General features: G+C 44.0%; 1 protein-coding gene across 1 annotated transcript; it reads left to right on the forward strand.

Annotated features, from left to right (window-relative positions):
• The first annotated feature begins 5,730 nt into the window (after positions 1 to 5,730).
• On the forward strand, positions 5,731 to 6,910 carry LOC119325045 (geranylgeranyl pyrophosphate synthase 7, chloroplastic-like). Its single transcript, XM_037598800.1, has one exon. The coding sequence runs from the start codon at positions 5,764 to 5,766 to the stop codon at positions 6,829 to 6,831; it is 1,068 nt and encodes a 355-aa protein (XP_037454697.1). The 5' UTR covers positions 5,731 to 5,763; the 3' UTR covers positions 6,832 to 6,910.
• The last annotated feature ends 8,803 nt before the right edge of the window (positions 6,911 to 15,713 follow it).

A 15,713-nucleotide genomic window follows, 5' to 3' on the forward strand; every position in this document is an offset into this window, starting at 1 on the left:
TCGGTTTTTTCATGAAAAAAGTTTATCCAAACCTATTAACTAGTGTGAAAACTGGATTGTGCGATTGTGTTTGAACCACTAGCTCTAGCTCTCACCCGGGACTCTCTCTAGCTCTCACCCGGGACTCTCTCTAGCTCTCACCCGACCGGCACGGCACCAGATTACTCCACTCCGGACCGTCTGATTGGTACTGTGTTAGTGGAGGTCCGGCGCCGCCTTAGCACACCGCCCTGTACTAGGTTCTCTCCCATTTTCCCCTGATCTCCCTTCCCCTCTCTCTCTCTCTCCTTTTCAACGAATTAATTCCTTTTCTATCCTTCCGACAATGTAAAATTTCTTTTTTGTATGCGCAAATAACAAAATCTTGTAACCAAGTCCCTAACATTTTGCAGAAAGCACCCTAATCTTTTTGTTTCCTTACAAACAAGTCTATAAAAATTTGCATAAAGCACCCTAATCTTTTTGTTTCCTTACAAACAAGACCAAACTTTTGACAAGTCGGACAGAATTTTGACAAAAATTTCGACAGCATAATGCTTTGGTAAGAATCGCAACATGCACAGTGGCGCGGCCCTACAATCGTCCCACGGCCGCACCTTCTATTATGTGGTTTTTTGGTGGATCTTTCCTATGGAATTATTACTAGCTAGATTATTTCAAAAGGAAATGTGGTGTGAAACACAACTTAGCTATGGCAGTGTTCTTTGTATAACTCACTCATAGAGTAAAATGTGTTGCTGCTGATTTTGGTGTTGGTGCTTGGGGTGACTCTAAGACTGTTTACCGTGACATCATTTTCAAGATAGTGTCTGGGGGTTCTAAATTAAGTATGGTACACAATTTGGTTTGCAGGGTTCAAACTAGCTAGTCTCTTGTGTTTGTTTGGAATTACAACCAAGTTCAAGCTGGGTGTTTGATTTTCACAAGTACACAGGTACTTACTAGCCAAATGTTTGTTGTAGACTCATATTATAACGCCTCAGCTAATCATTTTAATTTTAGAACAGATGCAACAAAGTTGAATGGGTACGAGTTTTAGGTCTGATGGCCGCTGCATGCACTTTGAAATATAGTAGTACATTTGGTTTGAAAAAATCAGACATTGGGTGTTGGTGTTGATGCTTGGGTTTCAGACTAGTTTTCTCTTTTGCATTTGTTTTTCCTGCCCTACCGCAGAGTCAGAACAGGTCATTTGTTAACCAGCCATTTGTTTAGATCACTCTTATATTTTGTGTTTGTTTTTCCTGCCCTGCACCAGAGCCAGATGAGGTCATTTGTTATCCGGGCATTTGTTTAGACCACTCTTCTCTTTTGTGTTTGTATTTCCTACAATGCACCAGTCAGATGAGGTCATTTGTTAAACAGGCATTTGTTCAGACCACTCTTCTCTTTTGTTAGGAAAACCATTTGTTCCCCTTGATTATTGAGCAGGATCAAGCTGATGGCATTCGCTAATTTCTAAAGCTACTTGACTACCGCCACTCTTATGGCACATTTCTCAGGACAAGGATTCAGAACTAAATGAACCCAACATATTTGGTTTGCAACTTTCTTCTTCCCTTGTATATTAGTATCTACCTATTGAGTTGCATGCAACAAAGCTGGCATCCTTCTAAATTGGTAGTGACAACTTGTTAGTGGGAAATTAACCGTGTAGATTATTATGTCGGATGGCTCAGACTTCCTTTTCGCTATTTTGGTGGAAACAATGGTGAGATGGGATTTTGGTACTAATGAATGGATGACTGGCGGATGCTTTGGTTTCCAAGACAGATTATATTTTGGAAAGAATTGCAACAAAATATACTAACCTAGTCTTTTCTTGTCACTTTTACTACTTGTATGCTTCTCTTACAAACTCATAGGCTTTTTCTGGTTGCACTGCTACAACTTGCCTTCGACTGAGATACTACTAGCACTAACCTAGTGGCTGCTAACATTTTCTGCCCTAACTTAGTATGCATCAACAACATGTACCTACTAAATCAATTAATCACTTTAGACATGTGTACCAATAGCAGCAAAGCAAAGGCGCCAACCACCTGTAGTTGCTAAAAAAGGATGTTATGCAAATCTTGTTCATGGTAATAGTCTAATAGACACCAACGTAGACGGCATACCGATCAGTAGTTCGGTTGAATTGAACCCCAGATCTTGCTGGAACAAAATGCTATTACTACTTCACCATGCAGCAACGAAGTGCTTTTAGTTTCAGAGAAAGGGAGTTCTCCGAAATACGCATAGAAAAATGTAGGTACTATTTTTCACAGAGATAAATGATTTTTTTTTCTTGCACTAACTAAGGTTCCTTTTAATCCAATAACCGAAAGCAAAGCAAAAAAAGAGCAGAATACTAAAATCTATTAAGCAAATTGATATATATAGTATTCAACAAGTATTGCGTATAGTTCAAAGAACAATTGTATAGAAGTATGATCTTACAATCACAAAAAGAATTGTTTATTGATAAAAAAGGCAACATCTATGTCAATATACTGTTACTTGGCATTTGCATGAAATATAAACAACATCCGTATCAAGAAATCTACAAATTGCCTCAAAGTTGGGCTTACCAAGGCAGACGAGAGGAAAAACACAAGCTCGAAGCATATATCATAATTAGATTTAGCAACATGCTCCCACCAGTAATCCCAAACAAACCTAGAGGAGGATGTCCATTTATTCCAATACAATACTCGTTTATCTCTTGAATGTGAAGAACTCAACTATAAAACAATGACACTGCCCAGACCCTCTCGGGTACAGGAAGCAACGCTGAGTGTAGTGCCTTAATGAGTGATATTTCTGAGCCAATGTGTTACAAGATCAATTGATTTAGCTAGTTCTTTCAACCAGTTAATAGGTTCCCCAGTAATCGATTCCCCTTCCGACAAATGTATAGCTAAACAAACACCTAATCAATAATCCTCAACAGAAACATACCTTTTTTTTTTGGAAAAGGGGGACTCCCCGGCCTCTGCATCAGGAGTGATGCATACAGCCATCTTATTAAAGAAGCAACAAAAAGTGCGTACAAAATTCCATAGTCTCTAACTGAAAACAATAAAAAGCAGCCCACACAGAGCGCAGAAGGCTAGAGACACTAACTAGCCAATAAAGGAGCCACAACCGGCTGGCTATATAGATAGGGAAACTAATTGTCTATCCTATTACATGACCGCCATCCAAACCGGTTGAAGATATCCCGAGCAACCATCTCCCACCGGGTAGACCCAGTAACCAAATGCTCCCTGGCCTCCATCGGAGTGAGTAATGACCATGAACGGATCAGCGTAATTAATACAAGCTCCATTCCATGTGAACATTTTCTCCCTGCGCGGGGGCCGAATAAGTGAACATTTTGTAGAACATGTTTTTTTAAGTTTGTGAACTTTTTTATAACTCAGACAACTTTTTGCAAAAATTGAACAATTTTAGAAATTTGGAACACTTTTTAAGAAAACGAACAATTTTTGAAATTTCTGAACATTCTTTAAAAAATATATTTTTAGAAATTTCGAAGATTTTATGAAGTTGGGAACATTTTTTTGACCTGTTAACATAAAAATTCGAATATATTTTGGAGAGCAAACATTTAAACAAATTTTGAGACGCAAGCATTTTTGTATTTTTAAAATTTCTTGGACAATGACAATATTGTTTGACTTTCCAAAGAATTATTGAAAGAACAAACATTTTTTGGAAAATCCAAATAATTTTTTGAATTTGTAAACAAATTTTAAAATAACTAACTTTTACAAATTTCCAAACAATAACTTGAACATTTTCTAAATTTATGAATTTGTGTAAAGAGAGAAGAAAAAACAGAAACAGAAAAAACCAAAAAGAACTAGCAAATGAAAATAACTGGTTCAGGAACCATCTAGAAGGTTCTCTAAACCAGTAAAATCTTGGGTTGGAACCTTCTCAACACGGGAACGAAAAGGGCTTTGCCTACCGCTAAAATGGCCAAGCCCAGTTGCTCACTCTGTTTCGGCGACTGGTTGCCTTAAAGTGCGGCAAATAGGGAATCCAGTATTAATGCGTGTCGTATAAGCAGACTCGCCGCCACCAGCCCAACTTTAATCACAAACAATGTTTCTTAATCATCATCCCCAAAAACCTGGAATAATGTCATGGTTGAGACCGTTCGAATGTTAAGTGGCGCATCGGCGGCCCGTTCTGGCGGCGGCAATGGTCGTTCAGTGCTTATTTACTTTTTATTATGTTTAAGGTGATTTGCACTTTCGGTGAATCTTTATAGTAGATCCGATCCTTTTTAGAAGAAAAAAAAAGCTGCCAGTCCTTTAACACCTTGTTTGCGAATTCCGTAGAATTTGGAAACCTTAGCTATAGATTTGATTTCCATGCTCTTCATTTTGTTCCAAAAAACATGAGTGCAACCGTGCAAGAATGAACCAGCAACAGGGTTACAATTATCCCTTCACAGGAAAGAATGGAGATCCCAATACAAGAACAGCTGCAAGCAAAGCAACCGAGTAACAGATAAGACCTTGTACAATGGGAGGTGCTTAGGGGAGGTGCGGCCTTGTACAATGGGAGGTGCTTAGGAAAGGTGCCTAGAGAAATAAACCAGGCTTTTCTTAAGCACCGGTGCTTATTTGTACAGGATAGACGCTTAACTAAGCGCCTCTCCTGTAGAAATAGGCACCAGTGCTTTAGAAAAATCCGGTTTATTTTTCTAAGCATCTCTCTAAGCACCTCCCATTGTACAAGGCCTTAGAGAAATAAATCAGACTTTTCTTAAGCACCGGTGCTTATTTGTACAGAATAGACGCTTAACTAAGCGTCTCTCCTGTAGAAATAGGCACCGGTGCTTCAGAAAAACCCGATATATTTTTCTAAGCATCTCTCTAAGCACCTCCCATTGTACAAGGCCTAAGTGTGCCACTGCCACCTGATGAAGGACACGAGAACGTGGCGGCCTTGCAGCACGTGGCGGTGCCCCTCGGGCCCTCGGCCATGACTGACCAACCCGAGTTCCGCCGGAGGAGGAGGAGGAGCGGATGCCTCGCCGGCCAGAGACGTGGCAGAAGCACAAGGCAGCTGCGGCGCGCGAGAACTGAACAAGGAGCACCAAAGCGCGCAGGTTTGATTTCCTGACAGACGGGAACCCTAGGGCGCCGTAGCAGAGATGATCAAATTGAAAAGTAAAGTGTGGCAAATAGCGGGGGAACCAGTCGACTCAGCGGAAGGAGATGAGCTCAAAGCCGGCGCCGGCAACGAGAAGTAGGGCGCTACGCAGGGTGCGGTTCCTGGCGGCGGTCATGCTCAAAGTATTTTCTCCCTCGGACCTCGGTGGTCCGGTTTCCACGTAGGTGTGGTAGGATCACATTCTTGGCATCCACGATTCACAGATCAGATTCCGGACGTCCCAGGCTCCGGAAAGAGACAAAGCTCGCAAGATCAGTCACATGGTTCCAGGACTGCCCCCGAGCGAATATCAAGTCTGTTCCATAGGTTCCTCCAGATGGCATCTTAATTCGCTGACGTGATGTGAACCATAGGCAATTAAGTAGTAGGACGAAGAGTACAATGAGAAACCATACAAATCATGAGTGAGGAAGAAACGAGGCATCTTCTCTCGGAAGATCCTCCAGTCACCGGAACCATATAATTTAATCTGATCTCAGCCAAAATGCTCAATAAACAACACTATTTATAGCAGATATCCACGAGTACGCATCCTCTGCCCCGGCTCCCAGTCACACTCACACGCACGCACGCTTGCCGCTTGCCCCGATGGCCAAGGTCGCGCCATTTCTCCTCCACCATGCGACGCCACTGCCCAATCTCAAGCTCCATAGTCCTCCGAGAAGCACTTCACTTCATGCCAGGCATTCCACTCCCGGCCTCGCACGGTGCGCCGTGACGGCTCCGACGAGCACCACCACCACCACCGTGTTGCAGGACGAGGAGCCCTTCAGCCTCGAGCGGTACATGGCGTCCAAGGCGGCGACCGTGAACGAGGCGCTCGACCGCGCGCTGCCGCCCGGGCACCCCGAGCGCCTCCTCGAGTCCATGCGCTACTCGCTCCTCGCCGGCGGCAAGCGGGTGCGCCCCATGCTCGCGCTCGCCGCGTGCGCGCTGGTGGGCGGCGACGAGGCCGCCGCCGAGCCCGTCGCCTGCGCCGTCGAGATGGTCCACGCCATGTCGCTCGTCCACGATGACCTCCCCTGCATGGACGACGACGACCTCCGGCGCGGCCGCCCCACCAACCACGTCGCCTTCGGCGTCAGCACCGCGCTGCTCGCGGGGGACGCGCTCCTGGCGCTCGCGTTCGAGCACCTCGCCCGGGGCTGCGCGGAGCGCGGCGTGCCGGCCGACCGCGCGCTCCGCGCCGTGGCGGAGCTCGCGGGCGCCGTGGGCGCGGGTGGGCTCGCGGCGGGGCAGGTCGTGGACCTTGCCAGCGAGGGCGCCGACGTCGGCCTTGCCACGCTGGAGTACATCCACGTGCACAAGACGGCGCGGCTCCTGGAGGCCGCGGCGGTGTGCGGCGCCATCGTCGCCGGAGGAGCCGATGAGGAGGTCGAGGGCATCCGGCGGTACGCGCGTTACGTCGGCCTGCTGTTCCAGGTGGTGGACGACGTGCTGGACGTGACCCTCACGTCCGAGCAGCTGGGGAAGACGGCAGGGAAGGACTTGGCCACCGACAAGGCCACGTACCCGAAGCTGATGGGCGTGGACGGGGCGCGCGCGTACGCCGCCGAGCTTGTGGCGAGCGCCGAGGCAGAGCTAGACCGCTTCGACGCTGCTCGTACACAGCCTCTGCGTCACCTCGCGCGCTTCATTGCGTACCGGCAGCACTGATTAATTAGTGCAAGATTATCACAATGGTTGTAAAAAAAATGCTTGTGCCACTGTCCAGTTTTCTTTGAACACAGCACTATCGAAGCCGGTCACGTACACGAGTATACACTCACATTTATGAACACACGCACTCACACTCCATCCCTATGAGCATCTTTGAGAGACTGAGTCGGCACATCAACACTCACCCCTATGAATGCACGCACTCACACACTATCCCTATAAGCACCTCCGAGATTGAACCGACATTTCATCTTGAAATTGACGAATTTGTCATAGACGCCTTTCATAATCGACGAATGTCTCCTCCCACTATACACACAGAAGGACTGAAATAAATCTAGAAAAATACGAACACCAATATTGAGTCTGGAGCGTGAAGTATCTCATTAAGCTCGATCAAATCTTTAACTTAAGGGCATGTTTGGATCGATGCCCTGAGATGCCCTGCCAAAAAGTTGATGTTGACCTGTCCAGCGCGAGCGTTTGGTTGGCCACCAAATAATTGGCGCGCCCAATCCTTCCTAGCTTTGCTAGTTCAGTTTCATGCCAATGTTTTCGCCAGATGCAGGCGGCGAAATCGGTCGCCAATTAATTGGCGTGTCCGTGGTTGGCAGGGCCAACACAGGCGTAATCCAAACAGCCTCTAAGCTCTCTAGGATTAGAGTTCCCAGGGTCGATTGAGGGTGTATGCCTCATTCCCCAAGAAAAGGCTAGGTTTCTCTGTCTCCCGCCAGCTTTGCCGCCGGTCCGCCTCGTTAAGGCCATGACGACGCGGTGGATTCCAGCCTTTGCCGAAGCAAGGGCTTCGTCTTTAGATGTTCCTTTATGTTTTGTTAAGGTTTGTGTCCTACTCAAGAGACAAGACGACTGCGGCTCCCTGAAGATGGACCAAGGTTCTTCCTGTCTAGTCCCCGTCCCGGTAACGCCTCTAGCATTGTTGGTGTGCGTGTGGAGGTGTGTTTCTGGCGGATCTGTTCTTGGTGGATTCGCATGGATCTTTTCGTAGTTGTCTACATTTGTGTGTCTTCAAGTTGGATTCTTTCGATCTACGCTACTCTTCAGCGGTGTCGGTTGTTGTTATGGTGCGCTGGTCCTATGGAGTCTTAGCACGACGACTTTCAATTGTCTACTGTGATAAGTTTTGCCCGGCTTCGACGAGGAAGGTGCAATGACGACGGCGCGCCTTCGGCTCGCTTCAATGATTATAATCGTTGCTAGGTGGTCTATAGATCTGAATGTAATTTGTATATCTATGCTTTTTCTTGAAATTGTTTGGATTGCTTACCACATGTCTCATGTGGTAATTTTTATTTGTAGTTTGTTGTACTACGATGATTGAGAAGGAATAGATTGGAAGCTTAAAAAAACGATTTTCGTCGACGTACATGATTTTGATACGGACATGGGTGACTGGTGGGCCCATTTGGTCGGAGGCTTAGGGAGTGTAGATGGTTTACACCGCATCGGCCCACATGCTTGGCACCTGTGTCGCTCATTAGCAGCGTGGTCGGGGTTCCTATATGGCGCATAGGCGCCGCCGAGCGACCTGTCGCGCACCCCATGGCACGCTGGGCGTTCGTATGGGCCGGTCCATATACCATTTATCTTCCTTCTTCATTTTTTTCTTGAGTTCTTTTTTGTTTCTTTTTCATTTTTTCTTTTCTTTTTACCTTTTTATTTTTATTTTTATTTTTCTTTCCAAATCCGTGAACATTTTTGTAGCAAAATAAAAATATGTTCATCAATGTGTAAAAACGCTCAATGATTTATAAAATGTCCGTAAAATTCTTTTTTTCTTCATCGGGTTGAAAAAATGTTTCATCAAAATTCAAAATTGGTTAATCAAATTCAAAACATGTTTATCAAATTCGATTTTTGTTCATTGATTTAAAATATTCTTCATTGAATTCAAAAAATGTTCATCAGATTCGAAATTTTTTCATTGATTTCAAAATTTGTTCACAAAATTCATAATTTGTTTATCAATTTTTAAAATTTGTTCATCATCTATTTCAAAAAAATTTCACCACATTCAAAATTTGTTCATCGATTTCAAAATTGGTTCATCAAATTCAAATTTTATTTTTTTATTTTTTTATTTTCTTACCAAATTCGTGAACATTTTTTTTGTATAAAATTCAGAAAATGTTCATCAATGTGTAAAAATGCTCACCAATTCAAAAAATATTCTTAAAATTCCTTTTTTGTTAATCAGATTGGAAAAATGTTCATCAAATTTCAAAATTTAAAACCATGAATATTTTTAAAACTCACAAATAATTTTGAAAATCGTGAACATTTTTGCCTAAATCGTGAACATTTTTCGGAAATTGTGAGCATTCATGAACATTTTTTCGAAATTGTGAACATTTTTCAAAACAAATGATCATTATTTTGACATCCTAAACAATTTTTCAAAAATGTTGAACATTCTTTAAATCATGAAAATGTTTTTGATTCGAGAACATTTTTTGAAATCATGAACATTTCTTTAATTCAAGAATCAGTTTTTGAAATCATGAACATTTTTTACAAATTTGTGAACATTTTTTAGAGTTCGTGAACATTATTCGAAATCATGAACATTTTTGAATTTATGAACATTTTCTTACAATTTTTGAACATTTTTTGAAATCATGATTGTTTTATTTAAAATTAGTAACTTTTTTGAAATTTAAAACTTTTTGATATCCCGAATTACCGAGAAAAAGAAAAAATAGAAAAGGAAAAAAACAGGCAGTGTCCCGGCCCAACATGGGCCGGCCCATATGGGCGCGAAGGGGGAGTGGGGGGTGCGGGCTCGCTGCGTTCCCGGCGCCTTATGCGCCCTATAGGAGCTCCCCGGCGTGGTGGTTTTATGTTGGTCGCGCATGGCTTTAACGGCTAGATGAAGAGGAGAAAAGTTGGGGTGGACGTTGCTGCTTCCATCATCTGCGCCGCTCATTGTGTCTCGAGTCTCTGAGACTCGACGGTGTTTGTGTGTAGTAGTAGCCTCTGTGCGTCATGCCATAGGGGTTGGGTGGTTCCATGGGGCTTCGGGCTGGCCGGCTGCACACTAGTTTTCTCCGCCTCAGAGGGTCTTTTCAATGCAACTCAGGCTTCATCCGCTTTGTTTCTTGCATGTCTGCCACTGTAATCGAAAGCATAACAGGTGAATAAGCAGCAACATGTGCCTTCATCTCGAAAGTGTTGTTTTGCACCCGAAAATTTAAAAAACCGAAAAAATGTTAAGAAAATTCAGAAAAATCTAAATTTTTTTGACACGAAACATTGATGTTTTTCCACATGCATGAAAATTTTCACTACGAAATCACATTCGCGTAGGTGTGGGCAAAAAAAATTGATGCTTCAAAAAGACTGCTATTTGAAACATCGATTTTTTTTTGTCCCCACCTACAAGAATGTGGTTTGATAGCGAAATTTTGCACACATGTTAAAAAACATCAATGTTTCTTGCAAAAAATTCAGATTTTTGAATCTCTTTAACATTTTTCGGATTTTACTGTTCACCCAACCTCATGTGAGCTCGGATGTAGAACAATTGCGTCCCCTTCCTCTCTACTACTCTCCAATTCGTTGCTTTTTCCCTCAATTCTCTCTGGCCTCCTGGTGCACCGATCTGCCCATTAACTATTTGCCCTCTTTCTTGTGATTTTGATTTTTTTTCTAATCTCCTATGCTCGGTTAACTGGCAAACTATGGAGTGGCGATCTGCAAACATGAATATACTAAAACAGTAAGCTCCCTAGGATTAGAGGCCTCACAATCAATTGATGTCTTCAATTGCGATTTGCTCACCCAATTTTGACCGAGTCAACAATTTCTCAAAACTCTCTCATTTAATATTTTATACAATACATCATGCTTTCAAATCTTCACAATTAATTAAGGCTACAATTCAGAATTGGATCAACCGATTTTGACTGGGTCAACAATATCTCAAGGCACTCTCCCATTTAATTATTTTAATTCTCTATGTTCTCTAATTTAAAGTTATTCGATTGAGGTATTCAATTTTGGATTTGATTTACGATTTTGATCAGGTCAACGATTTTTTTAATCAATCAGCAGCAACTGGCCTACGAAAACATATCAACCCCTCGCAGACTCCCATCACCTAGGAAAAAACTTCAACATGATAGCACGAATACAATACATACAAGCACTGATGAAAAAATATCCCCATGTAAATATGGTTGATTAGCGGATAGCACAGAATCATACCGTGAAAGGCCCACCAAATAACCGCATTATAAATAAACATAAAACACACTCCATCATCTCCCTCACTGGTCAAACTAAATATTCCATCAGTTTCAAACTATAAGGGTTATTAATTTTTTGGAAAGTCAAATTTCTTTAACTTTGACCAAGTTCAGAGCCAAAAATATCGACATCCACATTATTAAACAAAAAAAATGAAAATTCATTTCATGATGAAGCTAATAACACCGATTTGATATTATGAATTTTGATATATTTCTCTATAAATTTGATCAAATTTAAAGAGAGGTTAGACTTTTCAAAAGAGTAATACATCATATATTTTGAAATAGAGTGAGCAAAGAAATTTAAGAATTCCAACAAATTCAACGGCGCGGCAAAGCGCACACAACCCTTCTAGTATGTATCTTATGACCAGGTCCTCCCACAGAAGACGTAAATAGCCAATAAAAGACATGGCAAGTAATAATATAAACCACAAGTCACATCAGAAGCTCTAATTGCTCTAGCAGCATCTCGCCCATCAGCTCTCATCAGTTGAAACAACAAAATGGCTCTGATCAGATTCTGATTGTGCACGTACATACTGGAGCATTTGCACATATACAACTGTTGGACTAGCCGGAGCTAACGTAATGCTGTAAAATGGTATTCATGTTCATAAAACGTAGTAGATCATGGTAAAATGGACGTCAACACGGTACTACAAAGTCCAGATGCAAATGTGCTATCTCGAGTGGCTCCCAGAGTTACCCACGAGATGAATAGCTCTCTGTTAGCTCCTTACACTGCCGAAGAAGTGAGAAAAGCATTGTTTGATATCGACGATTTCAAAGTCCCTGGGCCAGATGGACTACACTGTGTTTTACAAACGATTCTGGCCAATGGTTGGTGAGGATCTAGTGGAATAAGTGTTGCAAGCTATTAATACATGTACCATGCCCCAAGGATGGAATGCTACTGCCATTGTTATGATCCCAAAAGTTCAGTTACCGGAGAAGGTAAATTAGTTTAGGCCTATTAGCCTCTGTAATGGTGTGTATAAGGTTATTTCCAAACTGCTAGCATTTCGTTTGAAGCCTTTTATTGAGGAAATTATTAGCCCAACTCAAAGTGCTTTCGTTCCCAGTAGACTCATTATTGATAACGTGTTGGTCGCCTATGAAAGTCTGCATGCTATCAAGAATAAACGCTCAGGAAAGGAAGGTTGGTGTGCGGTGAAGCTAGATATGCACAAAGCATATGATCGAGTTGAATGGGTATTTCTGGAAGCGATGCTTCTAAAACTTGGTTTCCATGCAAACTGGGTAAAACTGGTCATGCTCTGTGTAAGTTCACTTGAGTACCGTGTAGCTTTAAACCTGCTAGGGGTTTGCGATAGGGGGACCCCCTATCCCCGTATCTTTTTCTTCTCTGTATTGAAGGTTTAACAGCGCTACTGTCTCATGCTAAAACATCAGGTGACTTGGAAGGAGTAAGGGTTTATAGAGAAGCTCCTGTCGTGACTAATTTATTATTTGTGGATGACTCACTCATTCCGATGAAGGCCAATGATCAGAATGCTTCATGTTCGAAATATGTCCTTGATATGTATTGTCTGGCCTTGGGGCAGAAGGTGAGCGTTGAGAAATCCAGTGTCTTTTTCAGCCCAAACATATCCGTGGAGCAAAAAGCGCAAGTCTGCACCACTCTTGACATTATGACTGAATCATTAAACGATAAGTATTTAGGGCTGCCTGCTACAGTTGGGTTGGATAGAACAGATTGTTTCCATTACTTAATCGATAGAATTATTCAGAAAATCAGTGGGTGGAAGGAAAAGGTATTATCATCAGGTGGGAAGGAGGTGTTACTTAAATCAGTGGCTCAGGCAATACCATCGTACGCTATGTCGGTCTTTAAAATTCCTAAAAAGGTTTGCAAGGGAATTACAGATGCGATAGCGCAATACTGGTGGGGCGACGACGCTACTCATAAGAGGATGCACTGGTTCGCCTGGTGGAAGATGTGTGTCCCAAAAAAAGAGGGGGGATTCGAGATATACACCGCTTTAACCTTGCTTTGTTGGCCAAACAAGCATGGCGACTGATTGATAACCCTGACTCTCTTTGTGCAAGGATTCTCAGGGCAAAATACTATCCGGAAGGGGACTTACTTAATGCCACACTAAAGAAGAAGACCTGGCAAAGTATCATGGAAGGTGTAGAGACCTTGAAGTTAGGATATATTTGGAGGATAGGAGATGGACACAAAATAAAGATTTGGTCAGATGCATGGATACCACAATCCAACAACAGAAGACCGACTACACCTCGCGGAGCTAACTTGTTATCCATGGTGGCTGATCTTATAGACCCAACAACAGGACAATGGGATGTGCAATTGATTGAGCAGGCGTTCTGGCCCATCGAGTACCACACATCCTGTCGATACCTCTACCAGCTTTCGAGATGGAGGACTTCATCTCATGGCATCTGACAAAAACAGGGACATTCTCGGTGAAATCAGCTTATTATGTCATGTGGAAGTCTAAGTATGAGGCGAGAGGAACCACACGTGGACCTAGTTCCGCATCACTGAACCGTACCTGGGATGTTATGTGGAGATTACTTTGCCCTGCCAAAGTAAAAATATTCCTCTGTCGAACATTACATGGAACTCTACCATGTAGAACTACACTGGCTGATAGACACATGAAGATTGATATAAAATGCCAGGCGTGCGATGGGCGTGAAAGAGTTAAACACATGTTATTCCAGTGCCAAAAGGCGAAACAAGTCTCGACAGAATTGGGACTTGAGGAGGTTATTTCAGGGGCATGTGAGATAGACCATTCAGGAGAAGTTGTGGTTGAACATCTATTGAACCTACCTGCAAATGAAACAATTGTATTGGGACAGGAAAGATCGGATATTATTATGTCAATTGCATCGTGGTATCTGTGGTGGGGCCTTGCAGCAAACTTCTTGGCTGCCTCTCGACCGCCTGGTGGGACAGTGAAACTCAATATTGATGCGTCATTTGACTCCGACAATTTACAAGGTGCAGTTGGTGCAATACTGCAGGATAGCTCTGGGAATTTTTTGGCAGCAGGAAATAATGTCGCTGGTGAATGCATGGATGTTTTCATGGGTGAAGCCCTTGTGCTTCGGTTCGGCCTTAACTTGGCACAAAGCAAGACTGGTGATAAATTCTGATAATAGTGATGTGATCCAAGTAATGCAAGAAGGTGACCTTTTTGTTGGACCGGCAGCAGCAGTTATAGATGATTGTTACCATATGTCGCGTGATCTAGTTCAAGCCCGGTTCGAGCATTGTCATCGGAAGCAAACTCGGTTGCTCATGAGCTAGCAAGATTAGCTAGGTTCTCTCCCCCTAGTACTTGGTTTGATGAAGCCCCTAGTGCCTTAGCCCCTTTTATTGTAAAAGATACTGTACATTGTTATTCAGCACTGATTAAATTAAAAGGCTTGGAGAGTTCAAAAAAAAGTACAAAAGATCTTATCGACTATTAGGAATCTTGACTCTGAGAAAGCGTGTCTTCACCAAGGTTAAAGATTTAGGGCGCTGATCTGCGCCGGCGCACCGGCCTAAGTTTGGGCCGGTCCGCTGCTGAGCGTTGGATACGTACGTGTGAATGAACGAGATTGCTGCGACCAAGTCATCTTCTTCCTCCCACACGCATGCGTAAAGACAGGGAAAAAACGGATCTCGCCGTTGCAGCTCGCCGGCGCCGCTCGTGCTCGCCCTTGGCCGCCGCATCGCAGCTCGTGGCGCTGCTCACCGTCGCAGCTCGCCGGGGGCACTGTATGCAGCTCCGCTGGGCTGGTCGAAAGAAAGACGTCCCTAGCTCCGCCGGGCCGGGCGTGTCTTCCTCCCTCGGGTTGCAGCACCGCCGGTGAGGGTTCCAGCATTGTCGCAACCCGCCGTCATAGCTTTCCGCGCGCCCGTCGCAGCACCGCGCGCCATGCAGCTCCGTCGCTGCTGCTCACCATTGTTAGCTAGCGTTCTCGGTTTGAAGCATTTTAGAAGCACGTTGTAGCTTTCCTCCACGTCGGTTGCAGCTTTTTGGCGCTGCGCGATGCCGACCTCCAGCTACCCCATATCCAGTTGAAGCTTTTTTCAAAGCTGGTTGTAGCTTTCATGGTTGCCGGAAGTAGCATTTTTCAGCACTGGTTGTAGCTCTGACGTACATCCATCGAAGCCCCAAAATATGTTGTTGGTTCCAGCTCTGGATTTGCTGGTTGTAGCAAAAACAAAAGTTGGTTCCAGCTCTGGCTTTGCCGGGACAAAAATCATTTGTTGGAAAAGTCATTGCTGGTCGCTGCTTCCGCCGGTCGCCGTGGTAGCAAAAAATCTTGCCGGTAGAAGCTTTTGCCTGGTCGTTTGCAACAAAATGAGGCGGTCGCGCATGTCGACGTAGAAAACACTCCAGGCGATGCACCAAAACTAAGTGCTGGTTCCAGCTCTGGGTTTGTCGGTTGCAGCAAAATCAGACGCCGGTTCCAGCATCACCTGTGTCGTGGGTGTGCGGTGTGCCTCACCCTCGCAGTTATGCAGCTCGTCTGCCGGAGCTGGAGACGGTGCGCTGGGAGAATAGCCGGAGCTGCGGATAAGAGGTGCTCGTGCGTGTGGGGAATCACCGGCCGTGGGGT

This window comes from Triticum dicoccoides, chromosome 6B (assembly GCF_002162155.2).
Source record: "Triticum dicoccoides isolate Atlit2015 ecotype Zavitan chromosome 6B, WEW_v2.0, whole genome shotgun sequence".
NCBI classification, from domain to species: Eukaryota; Viridiplantae; Streptophyta; class Magnoliopsida; order Poales; family Poaceae; genus Triticum; species Triticum dicoccoides.

Bases quoted from the DNA above. Each gene is read 5' to 3' on its own strand.
- LOC119325045 (XM_037598800.1), top strand. From the start codon at position 5,764: ATGGCCAAGGTCGCGCCATTTCTCCTCCACCATGCGACGCCACTGCCC.